This window comes from Carassius carassius, chromosome 6 (genome assembly GCF_963082965.1).
Source record: "Carassius carassius chromosome 6, fCarCar2.1, whole genome shotgun sequence".
NCBI classification, from domain to species: Eukaryota; Metazoa; Chordata; class Actinopteri; order Cypriniformes; family Cyprinidae; genus Carassius; species Carassius carassius.
In genome coordinates this window covers 1,250,110-1,277,499 of record NC_081760.1, presented here as the reverse complement: position 1 = coordinate 1,277,499, position 27,390 = coordinate 1,250,110, and the positions used below count along the sequence as shown (strand labels likewise).

The 27,390-nt window shown below is 37.5% G+C and overlaps 1 protein-coding gene across 1 annotated transcript in view; it reads right to left on the bottom strand.

The window, feature by feature from the left end:
* LOC132142168 (lipopolysaccharide-responsive and beige-like anchor protein) overlaps nt 1–27,390 on the bottom strand; it is a 204,301-nt gene that overhangs the window by 28,172 nt on the left and 148,739 nt on the right. The window contains exons 40-46 of the mRNA XM_059551824.1: nt 24,416–24,533; nt 24,026–24,128; nt 21,781–21,896; nt 21,321–21,433; nt 14,674–14,814; nt 13,277–13,396; nt 8,806–8,958 (exon numbers count right to left, since the gene is read on the bottom strand). Of these exons, the coding sequence (XP_059407807.1) occupies nt 8,806–8,958; nt 13,277–13,396; nt 14,674–14,814; nt 21,321–21,433; nt 21,781–21,896; nt 24,026–24,128; nt 24,416–24,533 (864 nt within the window). The remainder of the gene's footprint in view (nt 1–8,805; nt 8,959–13,276; nt 13,397–14,673; nt 14,815–21,320; nt 21,434–21,780; nt 21,897–24,025; nt 24,129–24,415; nt 24,534–27,390) is intronic.

Genomic DNA, 27,390 nt, shown 5'->3' with positions numbered 1-27,390 from the left:
GTGCCCTTGAGCAAGGCATCGAACCCCCAACTGCTCCCCGGGCGCCGCAGCATAAATGGCTGCCCACTGCTCCGGGTGTGTGCTCACAGTGTGTGTGTGTGTTCACTGCTCTGTGTGTGTGCATTTCGGATGGATTAAATGCACCAAGTATGGGTCACCATACTTGGCTGAATGTCACTTCACTTCTTGTCCAAGCTCTTGTTCTCTCCAGACTGGACTATTGTAATGCTCTCCTGGCGGGCCTTCCTGCATGTACTGTCAAGCCTCTGCAATTGATCCAGAATGCAGCAGTGAGGGTTGTCTTCAATGAGCCAAAAAAAGCTCACGTTACTCCTCTCCTCATCAGGTTACACTGGCTACCAGTAGCTGCTCGCATCAAATTCAAGGTACTGATGCTAGCCTACAAGACGACCACTGGCACGGCACCAACTTACCTAAACTCATTGGTTAAATTTTATGTGCCCTCCAGAAGTTTGCGCTCTGCAAGTGATCGACGCCTTGTGGTACCATTCCAAAGAAGTTCAAAATCACTCTCAAGGACCTTTTCCTGGACTGTGCCCAGCTGGTGGAATGACCTCCCAATCTCAATTCGTACAGCTGAGTCTTTACTCATTTTCAAGAAACAGCTAAAGACTCATCTTTTTCGCCTGCACTTAACCAACTAACACTAGCACTTTTCCTTTTCTTGTTTTTTAATTAAAAAAAAAAAAACCTATGCGTTCTATACTAGACTAACTGAGACTTGTCATGGCACTTGTATACTGTTGTTGTTCTCTTGTTGACCTGACTGCTTCTATTGTTCTCATTTGTAAGTCGCTTTGGATAAAAGCGTCTGCTAAATGATTAAATGTAAATGTAAATGACAAAGAAACCCTAGCAGCATCATAAAACTCAAAAAATTATATTTGGAGGATATGAATATAATCAGCGGATGACAATTTTTCACTATTGATCATAAAATATAGTAACGCATAATCCTTTTATCGTATTTTTATGGTGGTTTGGGATCTTGACAGTTATGGTGAGTATTAATTATTGTGTGATTCTTTGTAAATACTTCTACATATGTGTTGACAAGAAAAGCATATGGGTCTGGAATGACATGAGAGTTTGCAAATATATATATTTTATTTTTCGGGTGGTGAACCATTCCTGTAAATTCATGTATATGTACAAAAGAGGCCCAGGAGTGTGTAAGATGCAGCTCATTAAGATTGCTCATATATGGAGAGCGTTATTGATGTGCCAATTAGTGGAGGCAGTATGTCCCATAAAATCCATTGGGAATCATCAGCGTTATGGAAATATGTGTGTGTTCGTGAGTGCTGGCGATCGTGTCATGAGGTTTCACAGCTGCTTGATCAAAAAATGCATTTCATTTTATTTCAGCACTGCTTTTGTGAAATAAAAAAAAAAAACTATAAATGCAACAAAGAATAACACTGAGCATGACTGAAAACAAAATGCATCTGGGGGAAAAGAAATAGGAAATAAATAGAATATTCAAAATGTTATTAAAACAAATGACACCGTGACCGGAAACTAGCAGTATTTGCTAAACTGAATAATCGTCAATGCGACGAGCTGACTTGAGTAATGGTAGCGTCCAGCAATAGTTTAAAGCCTGGGTCTGATCTTTTCTGCTATTGAGGAACCAAACTAATCTGAAAATTATGGGAATGCCATTTCCAAAACCTACTTAAAACTTCAGTTTAATGGGCAAACTGACAAGCTCATCGAGACATAAAGCAGCAACGAAGACTTTATCATAACAGAGATCTTTACATTTTTTCCTATATTTATTCTCATCACTAAATTTCCAGGCATAGAGAAAACCTGGAGTACCGTAATACGCTAATGATGCTTTCAAACATGTCTTTTTTACGAGATGGATCTCTCTGAGCTCTTTATGACTTTCATTGACCATTCCCTTTCTTTAGCAGCCCTTTAAAAGCATTTTAAGGACTTAGAGGTAACCTGTCTGTGGCCATTTTAAAATGTCACATAACAAATCAATCCGGCATTTTGCATGAGAATACAGGCCTGTCGAGGGTGAAGGAGTGAGACCGGACTGATTAGGAGAGCACGTGAAGGCAATAATCACGCATGTGCACTGTGCAATGAAAAATTAACCCATTCAGGGACAAGACACATTTTTAACCAGCATTTGAATTCACACAGGATTGCTGCTAGCAGTGGCTATTCCTTAAGGACATTTTACAGAAGGTAAAAGACACTGTAATCTTGACCAGCAATGGAAGCTGAAGTCTAGGAAAAAGATCCCAGAATGCATCTGGCTGAGGTGCAGTGGAGAAAGAATTATGTGGATAGCTGTTCAAGGGTGGCAGGGCCTCTCAAATGACTATGATTCAGTCTGGATAGCGACTGTGTGTGTGTGTGTGTGTGTGTGTGTGTGTGTCTACGGCACACAAAGAATGATTAGAATAGATGCTGATTAACTTCTACTCTGTGCTCTTTAAGTCTATAGAGAGTGACTGATCAGGTAATAATGTGGTAATGTAAATATTACGTGGGGAGAGTCCTGTTTATTCCAGCAATGGTAACCATTTACAATAATGTTTAATTTGCATTAGTTAATGCGTGGTGTTTTATAAACTAACAATGAACGGCATGTTTGCAGCATTTATTCATAAATGTAATGTATATTTATAAAACATCTTTATATGCTAAAACAATTAACCATTTTGGTACCACTTCTGCTTATGAAAATGAACTCTCTTTTAAACGTTTAACTACAGTCTTTGACTAAAACAGAGTAAAGCACAAGGTAGCTGTAGTGTGTAATGACCTTTCCTGTTTCCAAAGTGATGCATCATAATCCTAGAAAAGCCCAGGCCCACATCATTCATGAGTATATCATCCTGGGGGGTACGTGTAAGGTGACCCTGAGAGAGAGGCCAATGAGTTGCATCCAAGCTGAAAATTAATTTCTCCATTTATTCACAGAGCATGCTTGAGTGGACATCTGTGAAGGAGAAATTCAAGGCTAACACGCATTTCTTCATATCCCACAACAAACAAGCGTGCACACATGCACATCAACAGACTGGAGGGAGAAACTTCTGGAGTGAGCGGAGCGTGTCAGCTGCAGTGGATCACAGTATTCACACCGCCCCAGTGACCACTTTTGTACCTATTTTTCTGAGTGTACATTACTCAAGAATTGTCATAAAAGCTCTCATGACAAAACACTCGATTTCACTATCAGAGGCTGAAATGGGAAGAGAAACAAACAGTGTAAAGAGGAGGGCAGATTCTACAATATATTTATTTTCATGGCATTTTTGTGAAACTGATTACCGTATTTTCCGGACTATAAGTCGCACCTGAGTATAAGTCGCATCAGTCCAAAAATACGGCATGACGAGAAAAAAAACATATATAAATCGCACTGGACTATAAGTCTCATTTATTTAGAACCAAGAACCAATAGAAAACATTACAATCTACATCCGCGAGAGGGCGCTCTATGCTGCTCAGTGGTAGGCTACAGGAGCACAGAGCAGCATAGAGCGCCCTCTGGCGGCTGTAGATGGTAATGTTTTCTCTTGGTTCATTTCTCCTGTTTCATGTCAAATTAATTTTGATAAATAAGTCGCACCTGACTATAAGTCGCAGGACCAGCCAAACTATGAAAAAAAGTGCGACTTATAGTCCGGAAAATACGGTAGTTTGAAAGTGCCATTTAGCTAACACTTTGATTCAACGCGACTAACAGTAAACAATTTATGCTTTATTAGAAACCTAAAATCAAAGTCTGTCATGTGTTATGCTGGTGCGTCATGAAAATTACATATAAGTAGGTTTCACAAACATGTATAGTTTTAAGCAAAACGTGTATATAATATATAATATAATTTTATTCAAAACCTACATCTGGATGATATTCAGTATGATTATCACAGCAAAAAACACCTCCACAGACATACACTACATCACTTCCTGGATCAACATTTTACTCCGTAACATTATGCGGTCTATCGCTGATGATCATTATTTTAATATGCATCTGTTTACATGAGAGTTTGCTCGTTTTTGCATCTTGTTCGCGCGTGTTTTTGTTCAGGAGGTTTTGTACTCGTTCAGAAGATGTGTTGTAGCGCCCCCGAGTGTATTACAGTGAAAACACAAAAAGCCATAAAAACTAATCTTTTGTGCTTTTGTCATTATTTATGTCATTATTTATACATTCGTTTTTAATATGAGAATTTATGTTTAATTTATTTTTGTTTTAGTTCAGTATTAGTTTCTTATTTAGTAAGTGATTTTGTACTTTATTGCCGAGGCAACATTTCAAATTTTTCTTTAATTGAATATGTTTAATCTAATATTTATTTTATTTTATTTCAAGTCAGTTTTAGTTAACCAAAATAACCTTGGTATCTGTCTATTGTTGTTTAGTACATCCCAACAGTTCTACTACTTATTTTATGAAAATACATAAAAATAAAGAATGCTAAAAGAAAAATAATGAGATTATTAAAAGAATCATAAATAAATAAATAACATAAAATTGATAATATTTCAATTTTTTCCTGTTTTACTGAATGTTTTGTTTAAATCAATGCAGCCTTGATGAGCATAGGAGACTTTTTTCCCAAAAAAATTTACAGTGTAAGATATTTTGCATTGCACAACATGTGTGTGTGTGGTGTGTGTGTGTGTATGGCACTTTTTTCCAGTAAACATCCATATCTGTAATTTAGCAAAATACACAAATATGAACCATTTTCTCTCACTCTATGGCTCCATCATCCTCTCAGTCAACACTTGATAATCAAGTACTGATATGTTAGTGTGTTCGACAGCATCAGCGGTCCTCTAGACTGAAACCATCTCCCTCACAATGTTCAAAGATCTTTTTGAGATATATGGAGAGCAACCTGGTCCAGGGTTAATGCACAGTTAAGTCTACAATCACCTGCCATCGCTTCGGTCATATCTGGGTGAATATGTGATGAAGGATTAGTCCTGTATTGTGGAATGTTGTTCAGCATGACAGTGGCCAGATCTGACTTGTTATGTGGAGGATGGGATCGAGTTCTTAACCTCTCCCTCGACCCTGTGATAAAAACGAGCGCAGCTGATGTGAGTGTGGTGTGACATCAGAAAGGGAGGGAAGGCTATGAGCGGAGAGGGAGCGAGAAATGTGTTTATTTCAGCAGGGGGCTGTTTAAAATACCCACTTAATGCAACACACATCCTTAAACGTATGTATTTACAATGCTCATGAATCCTGCTCTGTGTGAGCACCTTTTAGCACAACAGGACTCTGGCAGAAGACAGAGAAGTGATGTAGCAATTGAAACAGTGAATTTGGGAAACCTTTTGAAAACATGCATTTTTTTTCCCTGTTTGAAGAAGGAAATTTCAGTAATGGATTTGCTGTACTCTTGCTGTAACTCTGCTACAAGATTTATTTTAAAAGAAATGTAGATTAAACTCTGCAGTGTTTTGGTGCACCCCGTTATTCAAAAACAATGGGTATTTTCACCCTGAAGGAAGCTGATTGAGGTGGTTCTTTTCACATGACCTGGTGTGCTTGCGTTATTCTGAACAGCGGAGATGTTTTTAACTAGATGAGGTGCGGATGCACCTGGAAAAAACAAGCGCATCTCTTCCATTACGAGCATGCATACCGCATTTGAAAAAACAAACTTGAGCACAAAAAAAGACGTGATATGTGAACGGGCCGTTCATCGAGACTCTTCAAAATGTTTACTTTCAGTTAACGGTTAAACGGTCAATATGAGCATCCCTAACTGAAATATAAACATAATATTACATACAAAATGTATTCATTTTAAGCCACACAAAATCAACATGTCGGTATTTCTTGCTCTGAAACTGCCATAAAATAAAATAAAAGTTTACTGATCTTTGAAAAGGTGTACCTGCGTTTTCATGCCATTATCATTATATTAGTTGAAACTGGTCTTAGATCGACAATATTATCGTTTATCGCGATAATTTCTTGGACAGTTTTTCATCCAGCAAAATATGTTATCGTGACAGGCCTAGCCTTCAAAAAATAAAAAAATTAATAAAAAAACATCCTTCCTACTGGATCTACCTACAGCATGAAATACAACCAATGTAGTCCTTTTCTAGAATGAATGAATGAATCTTTTGACCTGGAGCTTTTAAGTGTGCCGGCATGTATGACTAGTGTAGTCAATTACTAAACAAATGACTCTTATGAGCTGATTCTTTTGAGTGAATCAAAGGCATACAACACAACCAGTGTAGTCTGATTCCCAAACAAATGATTCCAATGAGCTCATTCGTTTTAGAGAAGCAATAGCATAAAACACTACCTGTGTAATCTGATTGGCAAATAAATAAATAAATGCTTTTTATGAGCCATTTGTTTTCAGACGTGACCAGTGCAGTCTGATTCATAAAAAAAAAATCCTAATAATAGAGTGAATCAAATGCACACAACATGACAAGTGCCTGAACCAATGCCTACACATAAGCCAGTTTAGTGAATAAATGAGTGAATTAAATAACGAATGAAATATATAACTACATTTTTTCGTTTGTTTGTTTAGTTTATTTAATTTACATTAATGGATTGCATTCATGGCGCTTCTAAAAGGCTGAAAAAAGTAATTAAAAAGCCTTGTAAAATGGTTTCGGAAAAAATGAATTACATTTATTTCTAACATTTATATCTGGTCTGTTCTCATCTCATAATTAGACAACAGCCTTCTCAAAACAGTAAATGCAGTTAAAAATGTATTTGTTTTTTTTCCCTCAAATACAATACAGGTCATCAGTTTTTTAAACCTTTTAAGACACTTGATACAGTAAGTTATTATTAAGGTTCTTTGGCATTATGTTCAAAGAGATTATTCTGCAAGTCTGCAAGCACGCATTTAGCATGACTGGTGCAGATTGCAATTTAATTAGCTGTTAATCATCTATAGAACATAAATGACCATGTGTGTGCATCATGCTGTTTTCTGGCCATTAGTGACAAATGAGCTGAAGAGTGTAGCAAGCCATTATCTCTAGTGTCCTCATTACAAATTGTAGAAGAGTAGAACAGCTGACATCCCTTAATGCCAGCTATAAGTCATCAGCGGTGCTCATGCCCACTTTACACACACACACACACACACACACACACACACACACACACACACACACACACACACACACACAAGATAGAGCATCCATTAATGAGGGGTTTGTGGGATGACTGTCTGCTGACAGAGACAGGGCACATTTCAGAGATCAGAGATCAGAGAATTTATTGAATTATGTTAAGATGAACTGAAAAGTCTAATTACTGGAAAAGAGGACGAAACCTGTGGCTATCCTTGCGTTTATAGACACCAGCTGAACACAGACAAACTTTTATGACTTCACACTGTTCAATCATTATTTAGTACTGCACACTCAAACAAAAGCTCAAGCTGAATTCACAAGTTCAGTAATATAGAGTTAAGTAAGTACTTCCACTGCAAACTAATAACCAGTGTTGGGGAAAGTTACTTTTAAAAGTAATGCAGTACAATATCGTGTTACTTAATTATGTTACTTAGTTACTTTTTATGGAAAGTAATGCATTACGTTACTTTTCCGTTACTTTTTTTAATCTAGCTTGGCCTCATTTTCCTCTCTTCAGAAACAAAACAAAACTTAACAAACAAAACTAAATTTATTTAAAGTTATTTTTGTTTAATATTATGGCATTTTTATTTGCATAAAATGACTTATAATGCATAATTATTTTCTAAAGAAATCAAAAGGTAGTTATCGTTTGATAGAAAACCTTCTGTATTTTTAGGAAAAGAAAAAAGTCTTTACGTTTGTAAAATCTAGTGCAGAGAAATATATGATAAAAGTGTAAGAAAAAATTGTGCGCTGAAGGGAAATTTGACATATATGTTTTATTTGACATACAAATTATTTTTTAGTGAAAAATGTGTTATCTGTATGTAAGTTTAATTTATTTTTGATAACATGAAGTAATCAAAAGTTTGGAACCAAGGTAGCCTTTTTCTTAGCCATTGATAGTTTTTAAAAGGAGTTTTTGCATGCATTTCTGCACATACAAATCCAGAAGAGAAGCAAACTGAACAATAATTTGTTAATGCATTGATGTCCCTCTCTTTTGGACACTGACAGCTCGCTTGAGGAAACAGATGCATGTTTTTACTCATTTGCATTTTTTTCTTAACCATTAATGCTCCCGTGAGCCCTAGCGGTTCTTGGGTAACACACACATTATTCCACCAAAATAATAATAATAAAGTGAGTACGTGGTCCTGTTCACAATAACCCCCACAGCTGTCTCTCCAAAAACTGACTTGCTATTATCATGATGACAAAGCAATAAAATATCAAGACAATATCAGCTTAAAATATCCTAAAAATATGAAAGCAATCAATGCATCTGTGACTACTACTTTCCTATAGCATGTGCACACATCAAAGAGCAACCAGCAACATCACACAGACTTAGTGAAAGTGTGTGAACGTCTGCGTGCATGTCAGAAGAGTTTGTGTGTGTGTGTGTGTGTGTGTGAGACACAGAAAGAGATGATTAATGGGAGAGTCAGACTGATATCAGAGTTGTAATTATCAGCATAAAACAGGTCACAACGTTAGCATACACACACACACATTCACACAAATAGATACAAAGAGCCAGACACGCTAACCAGAGCCACTCGCAATCAGCACTTCAGCAATTTAATAAAGGAGATAAAGAAAGATGTAGAGAGAGAGAGAGGGAAAGAAAAGGGATGGAGACTGCAAGAGTGAACATACGAGTCGGTTGATGCGAACGAACTCCTCAGGACTCTTGGCCCAGGGGGGCAGCTCCACATCTGACACCACCGTCCCATCATCCATCACTCCCAGGTTGTAATTATTGGAGTTGACAAACATCTCAGGGAGGTAATAGAACTCAGGGATCAGCTCCTGTGAGAGAGACAGGAAAAAAGGCTTTTTAACGACACATTTCACATTATTAACTAATGAAATAATTATATTAGGGCTGACAATCAATTTAAATATTCAATCTTAACTAATCTCAGTTTTTTTTTTTTGGTACCTGATGTGTAAAACGAATGAGTTCCTTTTTAAAGAAAGAAAACAAAATCATATGTATCTATGTAAAATATGTGTATAGAAAAATCTAAACATACCACGCAAACAGATGAATGAATAAATGAATTAAAAATCACTCTGTGGCAGACTTAGACTCAAACGCTGACATCACATTTGCCAAAATGTCGAATGAGATTAGCAGAATGATTCGACAAATTGAATCAATGCGCAAATTGCATTTAAAAAAAAGGATTATTAATGAATAAATTGCATCCATTAAGACTTAAGATTTTTTTTAATAAGATATATTCGACAATCAAAAATAATTATTCAACGGCATTACATTTTTCTTTCCAAACAGGAAAGAAAAACAAGAAAACAAAGCTGACTTTCATGCAAAGCAGATGCATTTCTAAACAAACTAGCTATCTATTTAATATAACAGCTCATTAAATGGGAATGAGGACTTAAGGAATCAGTTATTCCTTCTCTTAATATTTATCCTTTAATCTGTGCCATGCTGTCAACTTAATTGATCAATATGATCAATTTAAATGCTCAAATGGGACATTTAATTCAATAAATTTATTCCAATATCGGACCCTGTCAATCTCAGAAGTTTGCAGGTCAGTGGATAAATCCACAGATGAGCAAATGAATTAAATATGACATGTTGGTTTAACGGTAAAGCATTTTTTTCCCATTCCTGTAATGCAATCTAACCTGTACACTCGAAATGCCTGTATTCCTATAAAAGGGTATGCTACTAAAGTATTTCTATAAAAGGTTATACCTGCTTACTGAAATCTGCACTGGTCAAGCTCATGCACTTACACTATTAATTATAGCATGGATTTGGATCTTTAACTACAAAGAAACAAAGAGTTGAATTTGTTTCAATTAAGAGGAATACTACTTTGGGTCTAAATGTACAAATATCAGCCATCAAATTAAAATTGTTAACTTGTACTTGGTATTGGCCTGAATTTCTGTTTCAGTCCATCCAAACTTTCATCAGTCTCTGTGCATCTTATTATATTTTGCACCTATTCATTTACACACCCTCTCAATGGAATTGTTAAGTTAGTCCTAGGAGGAAAATCATGCTCTTGCGCTGCAGAAACATGAGTCCTTTGGGAGAACTATCTATCTAAGTGAGAATCTATTAGTGCTGGGCGGTAAACAGGTTCATACCGAAAACCGGTGTATATTTTCGTTACGATGTTAATTTTGAATATACCGCCATACCGGTGTATTTAATTACTCTGCGTTCGTAACGAACGTTATGCTGCGCCGCGGCCGTGCGACACTGTTTCAGACGGACCCTTTACAATGTTGCACTTCTAAGCAGCGATTGCGAGGTGTGGTGAGGGTAAACACAGCAGTGTTTGGTGTTACGTTATAACGCCTGTTTCACACAGTCCAGTCGTATTAACGGATTCCAGCTGCACGAGGTGTCACGGAGCGGTGCTCTGCAGCATTGCAGCGATTGTTAATGTACTGAGTATATTTTTGCTGTGCTGCAGGCGCTGAATTAAAGTGAAAGCGCATTGATCGCGGGAAAAATTTACATGGATTGACATGGAAACGCAGTCACCTGGGTGCGTTTATAACAAGAAAAAGAGCACTTTTAGATAAACAAGGAAAACAATATATATGTTCACTTTTATGGAAGCAGAAAAACAAAGTTCATTAAGACCCGTGGGATTGCTTGTGATAAAGATTTAAATGCAAAATGCACGAGACTGTTTTTGTCTGTGGTGTTTTAATTTTAAATATTTTAACAAGAAAAGTAGGCTAATTATTGTTTTTAAATGTTTTGCCGCTTGCTTGAGCAGCTTATTAAACAAACCTAGAAGTAAAATGCATGAATGATGCGTTGTTTATATTTATTGAGTTTAAACTAATTTCTATATGAAAGATTGTTACTGTTCTGTGATAAGACTTACAATGCTGAAAAAAATATATATATATATATTTTTTTACATGATATGAAATCAAAACAATGAACAAATGTTGTGTTTGTGGACTAAACCGACGCGGATCAGTAGCGGACTGCAAATACATCCTGTGTGAAAGAATGAGTCCGTGCTGCAGACTGCATATGCACTGCAGGCAGATTATGCATATATAATATCCATTTTATGCAAGTGCTGTCGGGCTAAAATTGTCGCCAAATGCGGCAACACGAGCAATTTGCTCCAGCACCTTAGCCGCAAGCACGTCTTGGAATATCAACCAGCAGAAAATGCATTGTACACCTGATTATGCATGAAAAAAAAACCCCGTCATAAACCGGAAAACCGGTATAATTTAGAAAAAAAAAAAACGGTATATACATTTTTGGTCAAATCGCCCAGCACTAAGAATCTATCACTCAATCTGTAGTCATAAACCAATCAAGATGTGTCTCACAACAGAACTACAATAGTTTTCTGTGATAGGATGCAAAGTTGCAAAATCCAATGCAAAGTTAAATAAAAACAACATGGTTAATGTTTCTATGTAGAACATTTGTCTAAATTTAAACATCCATATAAAAATAAAACTGTGCATATTTAATGTAACATAGGACTCCAATTTAATATATGTGTATTGTGTGCAGTCCGAGTAGCCAATTAGGTGAGCAAACAAATGATGAAAGGTTCTAAACCAGCCTTAAGCCTCACTTCTTTCTGGTCCTCTCTTACAAAACCAAAGTTTTTAAAACCAAAATGTCACAATTTTACAATGGCACCAGGCACCCTGAGGTTCATGTATGGAGCCTGCTGTAAATTTGGCATCTTCATCGGCGGCACAAAGACTCAGAGTCACTTATCCAATGGTTTTGGGTGGGGGGAGGGGGGGGGGGGTTGGTTGTAGCAGGGCTGCAGTTCAGGAGGAGCTATTATGTGCAATGGCCCTTGAGCAGAAATGGTCAGAGGGCAAAACCTGTGTTCCAAAATCCTGTCCTGCTCTGGGTCAGTAGAGAGGGGTGCCTCTGGGACCCATCTTAGGTCCTCTCTGATTCCACTGAAGGGAAACTTTCAGTGTCCGCACTGCTTTCAGCCTAGTGCTCGGGGGTCAGGGGATGGAGGTTAAAGGTCAGGCCAGAGCTTGCCTGACTAGAGACAGACATAATTAGAGTTGCTTTAGGCCATTATAGCTCTCTTTTGCCTGAACTCAAAAACTGCTAAAGGCTTTTCACCGCTTGATAGAATGAGGGAGTGTTGCTAAACGTTGGGGGGTCTTGCTGTGCTTTTTGTTTTGTTTTTAAAGAAAATAGGATAACAGCATGACAAATTGATACATTATTACATTTGAAGGCACTTCTTTGCTTCTCATTTGCACCTATCAGACCTTTTTTGCAAGGTTAAGCATGTTTGAAATGTTCCACAGCTTCAAAGTCAAATAGACTGAAGGTGATTTCCAGGTTTTTAGTCAAGTCCTCCATTCGGTTTTGATGCATGCGAATCCTATTACACTGATCCACAGAGGCATGTCTATGCAGAAATCAAACTGGGCTTTCAGTTTTAAGTGTAACCATGTAATGTGAGCCAGATGTCTTGTTACCAAATGAGCCCCTGAAAAATGCCAGCATGCAATGAGCGTGCTAACAAAATGTCTGTCTGTTGTAATGAATATTTCAAGAGGACTGGTCAATGCCGAACACTCAGAGGGTCTCTGAGGGGCTACGCTGCGTATTTGGGATTGCTGTCTGACTTTGGTTTGGGGCTGAACGACAAAAGGTTCAACTCAGGGTTATGGCGCTGTGAAAGGTTACACAAGAGAGAGTGTAAGGGAGGAAAGGGGGAAAGTTGGAAATCAAGATTAGTTTAAAGCTTTGATCAAGGACCCTTGCGCTTTCATGGTAGCATGACATGGATTGGTTGTGACCGTACATGTGCTAGGGCCACTGCCCTCACACCAAGTCCCAGTGAGCTCCGGTTACCAAGAGGAAGTCAACTCACTACAGAAACATCTAATCATGTAATAGCCTCCACATTTGTGAAAAACAAAATATCAGTGGAAGGTGAAAACCAAATCCAGGCCAGAGACCGACTGATGCCTGACTGAGCGGAAGTAAGCACATGTACAGCTTTGTGCATGTGTATAAATATGGATGCATAACAATAAATAAAAAATAAGATGCATTTCTATTTTAGAATGACTCTGAAAGCATTTTGGCGTGTCATGCACATATGTTGACCTTCACATCAGACGTGTCCCTCTGGCAGTTTCTCCAGGCTCTGGACACTGAGGAGAAAGTGCGATCTGCGTGGTCAAATTTCCCACCTTGAAAATTCAGGAAGAATGTCGTGAAAGGCTCCTGAGAATAAAAAAAGATTGTAGAAAATAAGGAACTTCCACACACATGCATTCATGCTAAAACAAGTATTAAAAAGTCATGTTAGGAGCTACAGGACAAATTCCAATGAACAAAGATCATGTATTTAATAACTATGAGTCTACTTTGATCAGACTTTAGCCTGCAATTTAAACTTTTTTCAATATGTGCAACCCGGTAAGTTTCTCTTATTTAGCATCGATGCCTGCTGTTCATAACAAAGCCTTATACAATATGATTCTAATTTGTGTGCACTAAATGACATCCTCTTCCCCAAAAGAGGGACCTGAATGCTATAGAAACCTGTTATTAACCCAGGGCACACACTAAAGCCTTTACAAGTGCATTATTTGTTCTTTTCTAATCATGCTTAATCTTGTTTGTGCAGAATCAATAGATGGTTCTTTTGAAACAATACTTCCCTGATGAGAAGGATGCAATTAGAGTGAACAGCACACCATGAAAGAAAAATACCCTAATTACACAGTGGCTTTTGGGTGCTTGACTGAATTTAACACCTTCCTTTTCTCTGTCAAGAGCCTCCGTATCAAGAAGTTGCTGATTTGTGCTATGGTACATGAATTAGGGGTGTTTGGTGAAGTGGATTTGGGATAAGCCTGATAATTATGGGATGGGATCAATACAATGGGCCAACAGGGAATGGCTATGAAAGTGAAAAACTGTGATGGCCAGGAATGGGTTAGAGACCTCTAGCTCTCTCTCTCTCTCGGTGAGTAGAATATGTGAATACACTAAAAATTAAAAAATAAAGTTAAACAGACCTAATTTAAATGTAAAGCAACTGAAAAACTATGCTTCATTAAAATACTGTTATAAAGCATATAAGTATTTTTCCTCCAGAGTGCCACGTCTTTGTTCTCTGCAGATATTAGAATACAAAGGATGAAGGGAAGATGAGCGATGTGTTGTGTGTTTGTTAGTATGCAGATAAGGCCTACATTTCAATAAAACAATAAATCAACCTGACTGAGCACGCACATATGCCCAATTATAAACAACAATTAGTTGCAATGTGCTTCACAACAGATCACATGATGAATGTGGAGCATTTTGCTGCAGCATGAAGAGCACAAGTCCTTAAAAACTGGCAAGATGTTAAAGAAAGTGAATTAACACACTGACAAATGGCACGCTGACAGGCTTTTCTATTCTGATGCTATAAAAATGACTTAAAAACTGGTACTGGAGCATTTTGGTGTTAATCACATCATGATTTGACACTTGTGTGTGCAACTTACAATCCTCAATAGCCACATCTGAGTAAAGCTGGAGGTGGAATAGTGCGTTCCGTAGTGGAATTTGGGCACCTGCTCGTCTTCCCATGATTCAAAGCGTTCAGAGAAGAATGCAGCCCTCTTTGGGTTGAGTGCACCAATGGGCTGTAATGAGAAAAGACAACATCATTGGAATAAACATAAAGCACAAATGTTCAAGAACCAAAGCAATAAATCATTAAGTTAGATCAGGGACCACAGGTGTTACATCTGGGAAAAGTAATGATTTATCAATGCTAATCATTTATTTAAATAATAATTTAGTGCAGCTGCAAAGTTTCATCGATTACAGATTATTTGAAAGTTATTTTAAAGAGCACACACATACAACAGTCTGTTTTCAGCACACCATAGGCTCCAAAAATGTCAAACAATTTAATAATGGACTTCACACAAGGTTATATTTTGCGCCAATATCATGCTTTAGTTCGGTTTTTAATGGAGTTAAACATTAATAACAAAAGGAAAGAAATGCAGGGGAGTTCATATAGCTAATACTTTCTTGCCCTGCATTGGTTTTAATCAAACCATTGATTAGCTGCTTTAATTCTTCATTGATCTGAAGAAACCCAGTGTATGGAAGCAGGTCATCATTTACAGTTAATGCTCAGTTATATGTATTGTTATTACTCTTGAACTAAAGCTTCCTGTCTGTGTCTCATACCGGAGTATGATCAATAGTAATTGAATGATGTAAGATTTAACACGGTGCAAGAAGGCCAAGGTCTGTGGGGCTCACCTAAAAATAGAGCTTAATTATATTCCACTATAATTGGGATTAAACTATGTCTTGAGATTTAAAAAGGAGAGCTGTTTAATCAACATTTGATTGTAAATCTCTAAAGCTTGTAGTATTGTCAGTGAAATGTAATAGACTTATGCTGAATGTGTTCTGTGTGTGTGTGTGTTAAACTGGAGTGCAGCCTTGGGCTGACAATGACACACGGTCTGCTCTCTTGTGGCAAATACAGTGAGAACACACACTGAATTAAACATTGTGCGATTTAACTGATTGATTGCGGTAATAACAGGGCCCTCATTAAAGAAAAAAAAGGGAGGGTAGGATAAAAAACATCTCTGTCATTGCTCAGTGTGTGTGTGTGTGTTTTTATGTGAATGTGTGAATTTATGTGCATGTATATCAGTGTGTGTGTGTGTGTGTGTGTGAACCCCTCGTGTTGTTAATAGCAGTAAATTACGGTCCAGTACAATAGGGTCTGGTGACAGTGTTGTTCATCAGGGTTATCCCCGTACCACAGCGTGGTGTGATGGAGTGAACGCAGACCACCAACCCCAATACGCTCTGTCAGCACTGCTGAATATTTCTCTAGTGACGGCTCAAATAAATGATTTTTGCCCCAATGTTTTTAATTAAACTGCAAATCTGAACAGACTGCCAGAAGCTATCAGTATCAGCACTTTAGCGTGCAGCTCAAAATTCTGGGTTTCTGAGGTGGGAATTCATGAATTGCACCTAATAGCTTTTTTTTTCATTTGCACACGATTCATGAATTATAGTCATGCCCAATTCATTCTGTGCTGGACACAATTTGCATCCAGCACTGTGATCTAGGCACATGAATTGGTTCTTTAAATGCAGAAAGTGTGCTTGACTAGACAGCGACTTGTCCTGAATAAGACCTTTTTTTTTTTAAGCGAAAGTGGTGCATTGTAATATTTTACTAGGAGAGCTAATACACTAGCACACTATGAAGCATGCATTACAGAAGGAGTGAATGTGTGTCTAGGGCTCAGTTAAAAGGGTGTAAATGACGTGATGCAGGGCGAATCAATATGCCATTAACCACATCACAGTGAGAGTGGAGAAACAGATCAATACATTTGGATATCTTTGTTAATGTACAAATGTAATAACATGCTTTAGTCAGGATGCCTTTTATTTTAACTGTCACTGCAGTAGTACAGAATATCTCCATTATATATTACTAAAATCACAATATTACAATTAAAGTCAGCATGAAAATGGAAATTCACAATGTTTTCTAAATGCATCATACTGATCTATTTGATTCATCCAAACATTTTTTTGAGCTTGTAATTTTTAATCAAACGGTCATAGTTCGATCATCTGGTTAAATGACGGACATTTGCTGACATATTCTCCAATTATTTACTCTACTTAAACCAACTTCTTTCTTAGAATCGACTGCAAGGTCACGTTCAGATCTGTCTCCATCCAAACCAACAATCAATAGATAGAAATCGGTTTTACTCATATCTCATATTATAATTCATAATACGTAAGAAAATGTGCCGGCAGTTCCATTACATCATGACTTTAAGTGAACATGAAAGTAATTTTCATTGCCGTTTCCTACATCTCCACTTAGAACTTCTAGCATTAGACAATTTATTAAGTAATATTTTACTTATTTTCTATTTCAACGTATAGAATTCTGTTCTGTCCTCAAATTTCATCCTGTTTCTCTTTTGTAAAATTAATTTAGCCTAAATGTTTCTTAATGACAATATTATCCAGGAAGTGTAAACAAAAAGCTACAGCACATCCATAAAAACTAATACAGCAGATTCGTTCTCTCTACCTGAACTATGAGTGTGTCTCTGTCTCTCTTTTGTAACAATCGGATTACAATTGGATTAGATTGTAATCCAATTATGATATTGATGCACTGAGATATGTATCACAGTGTAGTTTAAAACATACAAAAGAATGAAAAGAAACATGAGACACATATGAAGCAAAAACCTATTTGGGCTAACTCAGTTGTGTCTGGCTGCACCAGATGTCACAAAGAGGTTTGAGTTTATGATAAGAAAGCCAGCGGGGTCATAACGATCAGACGAAAGCAACATAAATTCATGAAGCACATTCCTCTGTCCGTGTGTGACACGGCGTCTAAGGGTGTGTTAAAGGTCCCACATGACCTGCTTCTATCAAAGCAGTGCTGGGACGTGTTATACACAGATGACAAGAGAGAACAGGAGGGGTTAAGGACAAAAAGAGAAAGACACACAGCTTCTACAAGGTTCAGACGGTGTTGTCATGCTCCACCGCTCATACACTGATGTCAACAGCATGGATAAAGCAGTTGTAATAAAGATGGTTGAGATTTGCTGTTGTTGTCTGCAGAGCAAGGGCTCCCTAAGGCTTGAAAGCTTGACTGAACAGAAAGACAAGGCTGTCAAAACTCGAGAGAGAAGGAGGGATGGAAAGAGAGAGAAATAAAGGCGAGGGTGATGCAGGATGGTGTACAGGACTGTTGTCTTTTAACTGAGTGGGCAGAAGCCACTGCAAAGAAACTGAACGGGCCTGAACAAATTAATAAATAAATAAAGAGATATGCTGCAAGCTGTGTGTAAGAGTCTCTGGGTATATTTATTTGTTCAAGCATGTAGTGAATGTAAAATAACAGTCTTGCACTAATATGTGCATTGCATAGTTTTTCTTTGATTGACAGCCTTAATTTTTACTGTAACATTTTTATTGGCTCTGCACTTGCCAATGCAAGTTTAATCTAATCTAATCTAAGCATGTTAAATTGTGATTATTTCAAAACAGTTTGAAATAATTGATAGAAAATACTGAGGTTTAAATCAGAGACGTTATTAAAAGACTTACTTATTGCTCTCATACTTGCGAAACATGAAACAAAAAGACCCTTTGTCTTTAGAAACTTACTGTCAAATACAAATTACATTAAAACAACGCATAATTTATTCTGACTATACTGGAATTATTCTAATTATGCTTGTTAATCTGACCTACTCTGTCTGTACCTGAAAGAAGCATGCTGTTTGCTGAATCTGAATTTGTAAAACAGACATTTCTTTGCTAAACGCATTGCAGATACAGTAGATACAGATAGCATCATGCATATAAATCTGCACTGGAGAGCAAGATGTGAGCGATTTGAAGACAGTAGGGTTACTTCTACAACCTCATGATTCTTTTTGCACAGGAATTCATCTTCTATTATCTCTCAGTCCTTTGTTTTCTTGCCTCTTAGAACTGATTTATGCTGCCATTTTGGGTCAGAATGGACACTCGCTCGTAGAGCTGAAACAACTAATCGATTTAATCGATTATTAAAATAGTTGTCAACTAATTTAGTCATCGATCAGTTGCTAAATAACTTATTTGCCGTAAGCGGCTCATTTCGTGCATGTTTTAAATCTGCGGTGACCAAAGTGTGGCATTAATGAGCCACCGGAGGTTTTACTCAGCCAGTACAACAGGAGAAGTAGCGAATAGCCAATAGCTGGCCTCGTTTTATGTCACGTGCTTCCCGAACAGCGTCTCTGCGGTCTCTGCGACATTCAGCGAGATGACAGAGGCAGGCGGCAGTGGAGTAAGCTCAAGAAAGAAAAAGAAAAAAGCGGAAGATAAAACTAATCTAACAAAGTCATCCAAAGTGTGGGAGCACTTTACTTTGAGTGCTTCTTTTTTTACCTTCAAAAAAGAAGAGTAACCTGTAAACTCGCACTACTTAACTGTTTAAGACTTTTATTTGTGCAGATTCTCCAGCACGATGTTGTTTGCAAATTTTTAGTCGTAAAAGCTGATAACATTGCTTTTTAACAGTTAACATTTAAAGCTTTACAAACATGTTCGGTGATCAGTTTGTCGTTTACCAGTTCATAATTCAGTCTTGCAGCCTAATTATGACTGAATGAGAGAGGTAAATGTATTTGAAATGCACTTTTTTTTCTAAGTATTCACTGCTCTTTTTCACACAGCAGGTTTTTTGTGGACAATTTTTTTTTTCTGGACAACCTTCTGATGGATTTTACTTTAAAAAAATTTACAAAAATGGAGCGCAGCTGGAGGAAAACAAAACTAGAGGTATTTCGTATTGCTTGGCGGGAAAGTAACATATCCTACAGAAAAGCATTAAAAACTGCTAGATTACTTTTCTTCTCTTTTAGAAGAAAACAAACATAACCCCAGGTATTTATTCAATACAGTGGCTAAATTAACGAAAAATAAAGCCTCAACAAGATAATTGAATGATAAAGATCCTTTATTAATAATTTACTTGGGGAAAAATGGGCAAAACTAAAATATAAGTACATAAACCGATTAATCGTAAAAATAATCGACAGATTAATCGATTATCAAAATAATCGTTAGTTGCAGCCCTACTCACTCGATCATCTGACCTCTAAAAGTAATCCTCTGTCCTCCCTCCATTGACCACCATTACATCAAACGGATGGTCATTTTTGAGGCAGTGACTGGCAAGCTTTCACAAGCACTTTTAAAGTGAAGTTTAAGCGTGGAGGTGTTTTAAAACGCAACTTTTGTCATGCAACTCAATTACCCAAATGGTGCAAAGTGAGTGAAGAGCATTCTTTTGGAGGAATGGCCCTCAGCTCCCTGACATGAAATATTCATCAGGTCTAGACTGAGAAAGGAGCTCTTCAAGATGGTTTTGAGATACAAACATAAGAGTGAGCCACATTTAAATAAAATGGACAGGACAGATAGGACAGAATTTCAGAACTAACTATTTTGAATATATTTCAGGTTTTGTAAATCAGTTTTTGTAATGTAAATGTTATTAAACTTTAACTTTAAATAAATTAGACAGGATACAGATTTCGGTAAGTTATATCTTCATATCTTCAGATGTTCATTCATGTTTATTTCATGCTGTAACTGCTATTAAAGCAGAGGAGACTGTAACTCCACATTTGTTTCATATCAAAACTAAAAAAATCACAATGCTTATTGCACTTTATTGAATGGGAGGTGTGCTACAATGTTGCATTCGTTATCTGATAGGCTAGACTAATCGATTCTTGGGATTTACGAATTAATATCGTTTCATAAAAATGAGAATCGCTTAAAATTGAGGAATAAATATTTTTTACCCAGCACTAATGTTCTATATTTGAAGTTATATAAAAATTATATAATATTTTATCAATTGATGTATAATCTTTCCATTGATGTATGGTTTGTTATGATAGGACAATATTTGGCTGAAAAAATCTAAATATTAAGAAAATCATCTTTAAAGCTGTCTAAATGAAGTTCTTAGCAATGCATATTACTAATCAAAAATTAAGTTTTAATATATTTATGATAGGTAATTTACAAACTATCTTCATGGAACATGATCTTTACGATGGTATTTTTGCTATTGCTACAAATACACCCCAGAGACTCAAGACTGCTTTTGTGCTAAAGGGAACCATAAAGCCTGAGCACACACTGAACCTCTGGGGTACACAAAAATAAAATGTAAACCTGGAAATGAAATTAAGAATTTTGAAACAGTTATGACACAATATGAATACAAAATATTTAAATGCTGCGCTATTACAAAAACTGCATGAAATGTATAAAGCGAGCGTCTGATAGACAAAGGCAGGTCTGGTGTTCCCAGCAGTGATCTGTGTGTTTAGCTCAAGTACTACTACACTCATTAATTAGCTCCTTAGGGAGGATGGCTGGCTGGCTAACGGGAACGAGGGAGGAGGAAGTGAAGAAGGGATGTAGGGGGCTTGAGAGGGGAGTACGAGAAACATGGGACCATTATCTGACTTGTCCTTCAGTCTCTGAAACTACAGGAGCTCTTTGAGGCTCAGACTGTTTGTGTGAGTGTATGTGGTCATGTGTTTACCTTGGACAGATCTCTGTAGTTGCTGGGTAGAGTCAGGTCGAGAGCTTCGCTGTCGTAGTTGGTGATTACCCAGGGCAACACAGGATACTGGTTCAGATCGTTAAACGTACGACCTGAAACACATCGAGATTTCTCACACTTTTATTACCATTATCATGTTCATTATGAACACAACGGGACTCAGAAAACACAGAAACATTGACTACAGGGAGCTGTAGTTTCAAATACGTGGCCCCTTTAGTATTAGTTCAAATAACTTTCCAAACTCTATGACGAGATTCCAGTCGTTGCGCTTTGTGTTAATGAGGTTTCAGTCTGGTCCAAATTTAAGGCAAGTCACCAACCAAGTAGGACAGAAACTCAGATTAACATGGAAGAGAGAAATTTGGTGGCTTATTGTGTCACGTTATTTTATTAGTACATTCAGCTTCATCCGTGGATTCAGCATTCAGTTTTTTACCAGAGATGGTGTTGAGGAACATGAGGTACTCGAAGTTGGAGATCTCTCGTCTTTGCCAGCGCTGGGTCACGTTGGAGGCCTTGTAGAGCTGTTTGGGACTGGCCAGAGAAATCCGTCTGGCAGAAAAAGACAAACTACAGTCAGTAACCTGAAATGTTCAATGGATTTGTAAAATGCTATTTAATGTACCATTTCAAATAGAAGCACTTTTTGTTTACAGTATATTTTGTAAATTAAGAAATTTGCATCATCTGTAAAAATAAAAATTGTATGGAGTATGGCGGAAGCCACATGTAAATTGAAGCAAATTGGATGGAAAATGCAGTGAGATCTACAGAGAATCTCTAACTGTTCCAGTAATCTGTTGACTCTCCAACACCAGAGTAACGCTCTTTAGTTTCAGCATCTGTCCAATTACACAACATCACAATTTTTGAATTCAGCCTTTTCAATATTCACCTGTGCAGAGTAATTGTGTGAGTCTCCTCAGAATTCAGGCTCACTGGAAATACCTGCGTCTTCCCACAATCCCGCAAAACTCAAAAACGTACGTATACATACGCATCGCTGCAGTTTTCATTTGAGATTAACACTAGAATAAAACCATTACTCCTTTTCACACAAAGTATGATTTACAGGGCCAGTTGTGATTGAGAAAGCCTAAAAACCCTGCTCACAATTCCTTGCACAATATTATGTTGTTACTTTAAAACAATTGTAACATGCTGCGAGAATTGAAAACTGATACTTTTGAATGTTAGCATCTAGGGGTGTAACGATTAACCGCGAGCCGCGAAATCGATTCAAATATGTGACGATTCAAAATCGGTTGAGATACTAAACAAATCACAATTCATTTAGGGGTAAGAGTTTATATGAATGCATTAGGGATGCACCGATACCGATACAACTTTGATGTTCACTCACTTAGCACACGCATTTGGATTAAAACTAAATCATAAAAAAGAAAATTTATAGGGGCATTCACTATAAATATCATTTATTTACATGACTTTCTGGCGAAAGTTAATCTCGTTCTGCAACTGTACAAATACATGCACGCGTTGCACGCTTTAAGCGCCACCTGCTGGCAGAGATTAAATCTGCGTCTCGCTCCGCTCGTCTCCTGTTTGTTTCATGCTGATATTTATGTATAGTTTCAAAAAATTTAAGTCAAACCATTCTGTTTTTGCTTAAAATTTTAAAATTAATCCAATTTAGATTAAAAACTGCTCGTTGCCTCTAATTTTAAATGGAAAGAGCACACATAATGTATATTATTATAGTGTTATATTTAAATTTCACAAAGAAACATGTAGCATTTTGTCCAAGCAATAATTAAAGGACTCATTAAATTCATAATTTGTCTTAAATCTCATTTTGTAAAAAAAAGAAAAAAAAAGGAAAAGTGAATCGAATCGTGAGTTGAGTGAATCGTTACATCTCTATTAGCATCACATATACAGCTTCATATGTATGGGTTTTCTAACACGGTAGGTTTTTTCTGTAATATAATTGCATTAGCAGCGCAAATGGTTGTGGGTTCGATTCCCAGGGAACACATGTTAGGTTAAAAATGATAGCCTGAATGCACTGTAAGTCGCTATGGATAAAAGCATCTGCTAAATGCATAAATGTAAAATGTAGGAAATACCACTCGGCCAGTCCGATTCAATGACAGCAACTCAAGAGTATAACCTACATCCAAATCCAGACATGAACACAGATACACAATGGCCTCAAGGGTAATGTGGGAACCTGTTAAATGAACATGCTCAGTGCAAGCAAATATGCAGACACTAAAAAAATGACTCTCCATCCAATTAAAACAAAGCGAAATTGGAGAATTCATCACTGTCACCCAGCGTGATTACAGTCATTAGGCCTCTCTGAAGTCTCCAGTGCCCTTTGCCATCCAAACACAGTGTGAAATGCCACACGAATGCTAGCAGAAAGGCATGGAGTTGGGGAGATAAATAAATTATGTGAATATTTTTGTGTGAAAGTAATTAGGCAGCATTACAGACACCTCTGACACCACACACACATTAACACACCAAACCAGTAGTGCTAGTCCAGAAACATGTTTTATGAAAGTGAATGCTTCTGCACAAGTACAAGTGTCATTGAGATGAATGGAAATGCGAATGCATAGCTTTCTGCAACTGTTCTAGATTCCGAATAGGAGGGAAAAGGAGGGGTTTACTTCTGTAAATGAATGGTGCACATGAGATAGAGAACATGCCTGGTCTGAGGAAGACCGAAATTCGTGCCGACTCCAACTCTGGGGAGACAGTGCACCACCTTTCTCACTGTGGCTGCATCTGGGAAGTTGAACATGACTGCCGCTGTAAGGACAAAAGAACATTTATCACACACTTCATGCACAATTTTTGTCGATCTGTTTTGCATTTTTCATTACTTACTACTTTACCATTTTTAAAAGTGAATGATCAAAAAAGTTAATTAAAATATAAATTGACTCACAATTAGTAAAGCCCCCCCCCCACCAATAAATTGTTAAATAATCTTTTTAGAACTGAAATTTTGAAACACGTTTTTCTACAGTATAATGATCTCCTCAAAAACTGAAGCGTTTAGAGACTTTCCAGAACAGCAGCGGATCAGAGCTTACTTCTGTTGGCCATGAAGACCTCCAGCGCTGTATTCTGTAGCAGATAGCGGCGAGAGAAAACTGCCCTGATCTCGGAGAACTGCCATTTCCCATGCAGACCCTCTGTGTAGGCCACAATCTGTTCAGGGGAGACAAAGAGAAATGTAAAAACTGAGGGGATATGAGCGAGAAAGCAGCAGGGACGGTTTTAGTCCATTTATCACCCATAGCTCATGCCCAGGGTCTCAGAGCAGAATTAATGTGTATTATTGATCAGTCCTCGTGAAAAAGAGATGCTTTAAGTGCTAAAATGAGCCCAATTCAGACACACACTGAAGAGGCCACAGCTCACTAAAAGGTAATCAGTACCAAGAGAACTGGAAATCTGTCAATACTTGGTCTTCAAGTTGGTGTGAGAGCGAAAAAATGATCCAAATAAAGTGCTGCACAAACATCACATTTTTATTGTAAAGAAAAAATCTAGGGGTTGCATACAGAAAAGTTTTTACAAACATTAATAATAATAAAAATAGCTGCCACTGGAAATCTCTAAAAGACACTTGTATCAAACATTTTTCAGATAACGGAAAAAATTTAATGTTTTTTTTTATATTTTATCAATTCATTTACATAAAACAAACAAATAAACCAATAAATAAATAAATGCAACTAAAATGATGTATAGTTAACAAAACAAATATGCTTAAGGAAAGGAAGGACAATACACTTCATAATTTTCCCTGCTGATGACAAACACTGCAATACTATGATGCAAATGTGTTTGTCCTTTGGTAGAAGCATCCAAATCAGGCTTACGACGATGGCAGGTTTCCCTGATCCTGCAAAATGATGATATTCTTGAAACAAACAGACAAAGACGATTGTAGCATCATTTTGCATTTACAGATGCTCTTAAAACTCTTCCTCTGTTTCTTTTCCTCCATATTCTCGCTGTCTCCTCACATTTCTAGTTTAGCTTAATTACGGATTGTTTGTTAGGGCACAGAGGAGAAAGAAGCCACTGACCTGATCTGAGCGGCTCAGTTAATCAGACTAGTATCAATGCTGAGACGCAGTCATTATTGAGAGACAGAGAGCAATGTCACTGCTCCTGTCTGCTCTGCAGCTTCACTTCAAAGTCTCCAGAGTTCAATTAAATGTGGATTAAGGCTGTTCCGCCACTCCGCTAACAGTGCCGTTCGCCACCGCAAACCCCCTGACAAGCGGCATGTGAGACGACCGTGCTCTCCTATTTATCTTCCTCATCTCCGCTGTGTCGGGATGTTGATACGGAGACCGAACCATTAATGTGATATGACCTAACCGAGGTATCATGGAGAAGTTTGAGCATGGAGGAGTTTATTACAGATAGACAGATCACGGATAGGCTTGTAAAGATAAGATCCCATACGTGCCCAAGTGTATTCGAGGAACTTCATCTGAAGGATCTGTATGTTTGCATTGACCGGTAATGAAATTAACCGCATGTAAGCAGTGTTAATGCTGCGAGAGACTCCCAGGGACCGTTACAGAGGATGCTTCTTAAAAAAAATAAGTAGCAATTTTCATTGGACTGCCTTTCATTAATGTTTTATTACAATGTGCTTTCATCATGGCATTGTTTCGATAACCTTATGTAACGTCACCACATTATTTCTATCAAGAGCTTAATTGATTTTTAGAAAATATCTTGTATTTAAAAAGGGGAGACGAAGCACATCCCAAAGGGTTAAAAGATTTTTGTTCTGTCACATGACATTCCAGAAACATATTAACCACTGCAATAATGATCCAGACCTAGACTCTTTTAGTTTTTGTATATTCAAATGCAAAGAGCATTGAAAAAGGGAGAGAACATGCAAAACCTGCTGTTTCCCAAAGAATTTGAATAAATAAAAGTTTCTTCAATGATAAAAGTAAAAAAAAAAAACTGCTTTAAAATACTTTTTTTTCCTTTACAGATATAAACGATTCTTATTCCATTTGGTCAAATCTTGTTCTAAATTAAATGTTCTTTCATTCATGCCAAAAGACCTTAACAGAACAAGCAGCTTCATTTCAAGGCCACGACGCCGACGTCAAACTGACAACAAAACAGTGAAGCTGAAATACACACACACACACACACAGACACACACACCAGGGACCACCGCTCCAGAGCATGTGCTCCGTCTCTGACAGAACTGAATGAAATCTAATTGAAAATGCCCCCCCACCCCAAGCCAAAGTGGGGTTAGCAGGAGAGAGAAAAAAGCAAGAGATAGCAAGTGTGAGACAGAGAGAGAGTGAACTATCCGGCGCTCTCTCAGAAAGATAAATGAGTCTCTGAATAGCAGTCTCTGTTGGGCAAAGTGTGCGCTTGTGTTTGAGCGGTGATAAGAGCGTTCACAGCCAGGAAACGGAAACGGCTCTCCTGCCGCTGGTAGATTTCCACCCTCGCTTATAATAAACGAGTATTATACGGTGTACGTGTGAAAGACAGAGTGTGAGCGAGAGATGCTCTCAAGTGCTGGGTTTTAATGTGTCTGTGCATCTGCAGAGCAAAATGAGCTGATTGAAGTTCAATATGTATACTGTTATTAAGTGTTTCCGCCTGGTTGAGTGTGTTAAAGATAGTGGATGGGAAATTTATTATTACCTTTTGGTCAAATGAAGTGGCCTGGGCGATAAGGTGATGAAATTAATGAGGAGAAGAAAATGGGTGATCCATCAATATCAACACTCAGAGCCAAACGCACCCGAGATGCAATATTGGAAAACTTGATAGAATTCATGGGAATAAAAGAGAGGAGATATTAAAGATGGAGAGAGTATCTAATGCATATGGCCTTGTGAATAAGAAGCTAGCATGTGTGCGCACATAGCATCAAGACTACATTAGACATGGAACACAATCGTATTTGGAAAATCACTTCAATGTAATTCTATGAGAGACTAAGTGCAACTGTAATACTCAATATATTCATGCTGTTTAATGATGCCTTTGAAAATAAACA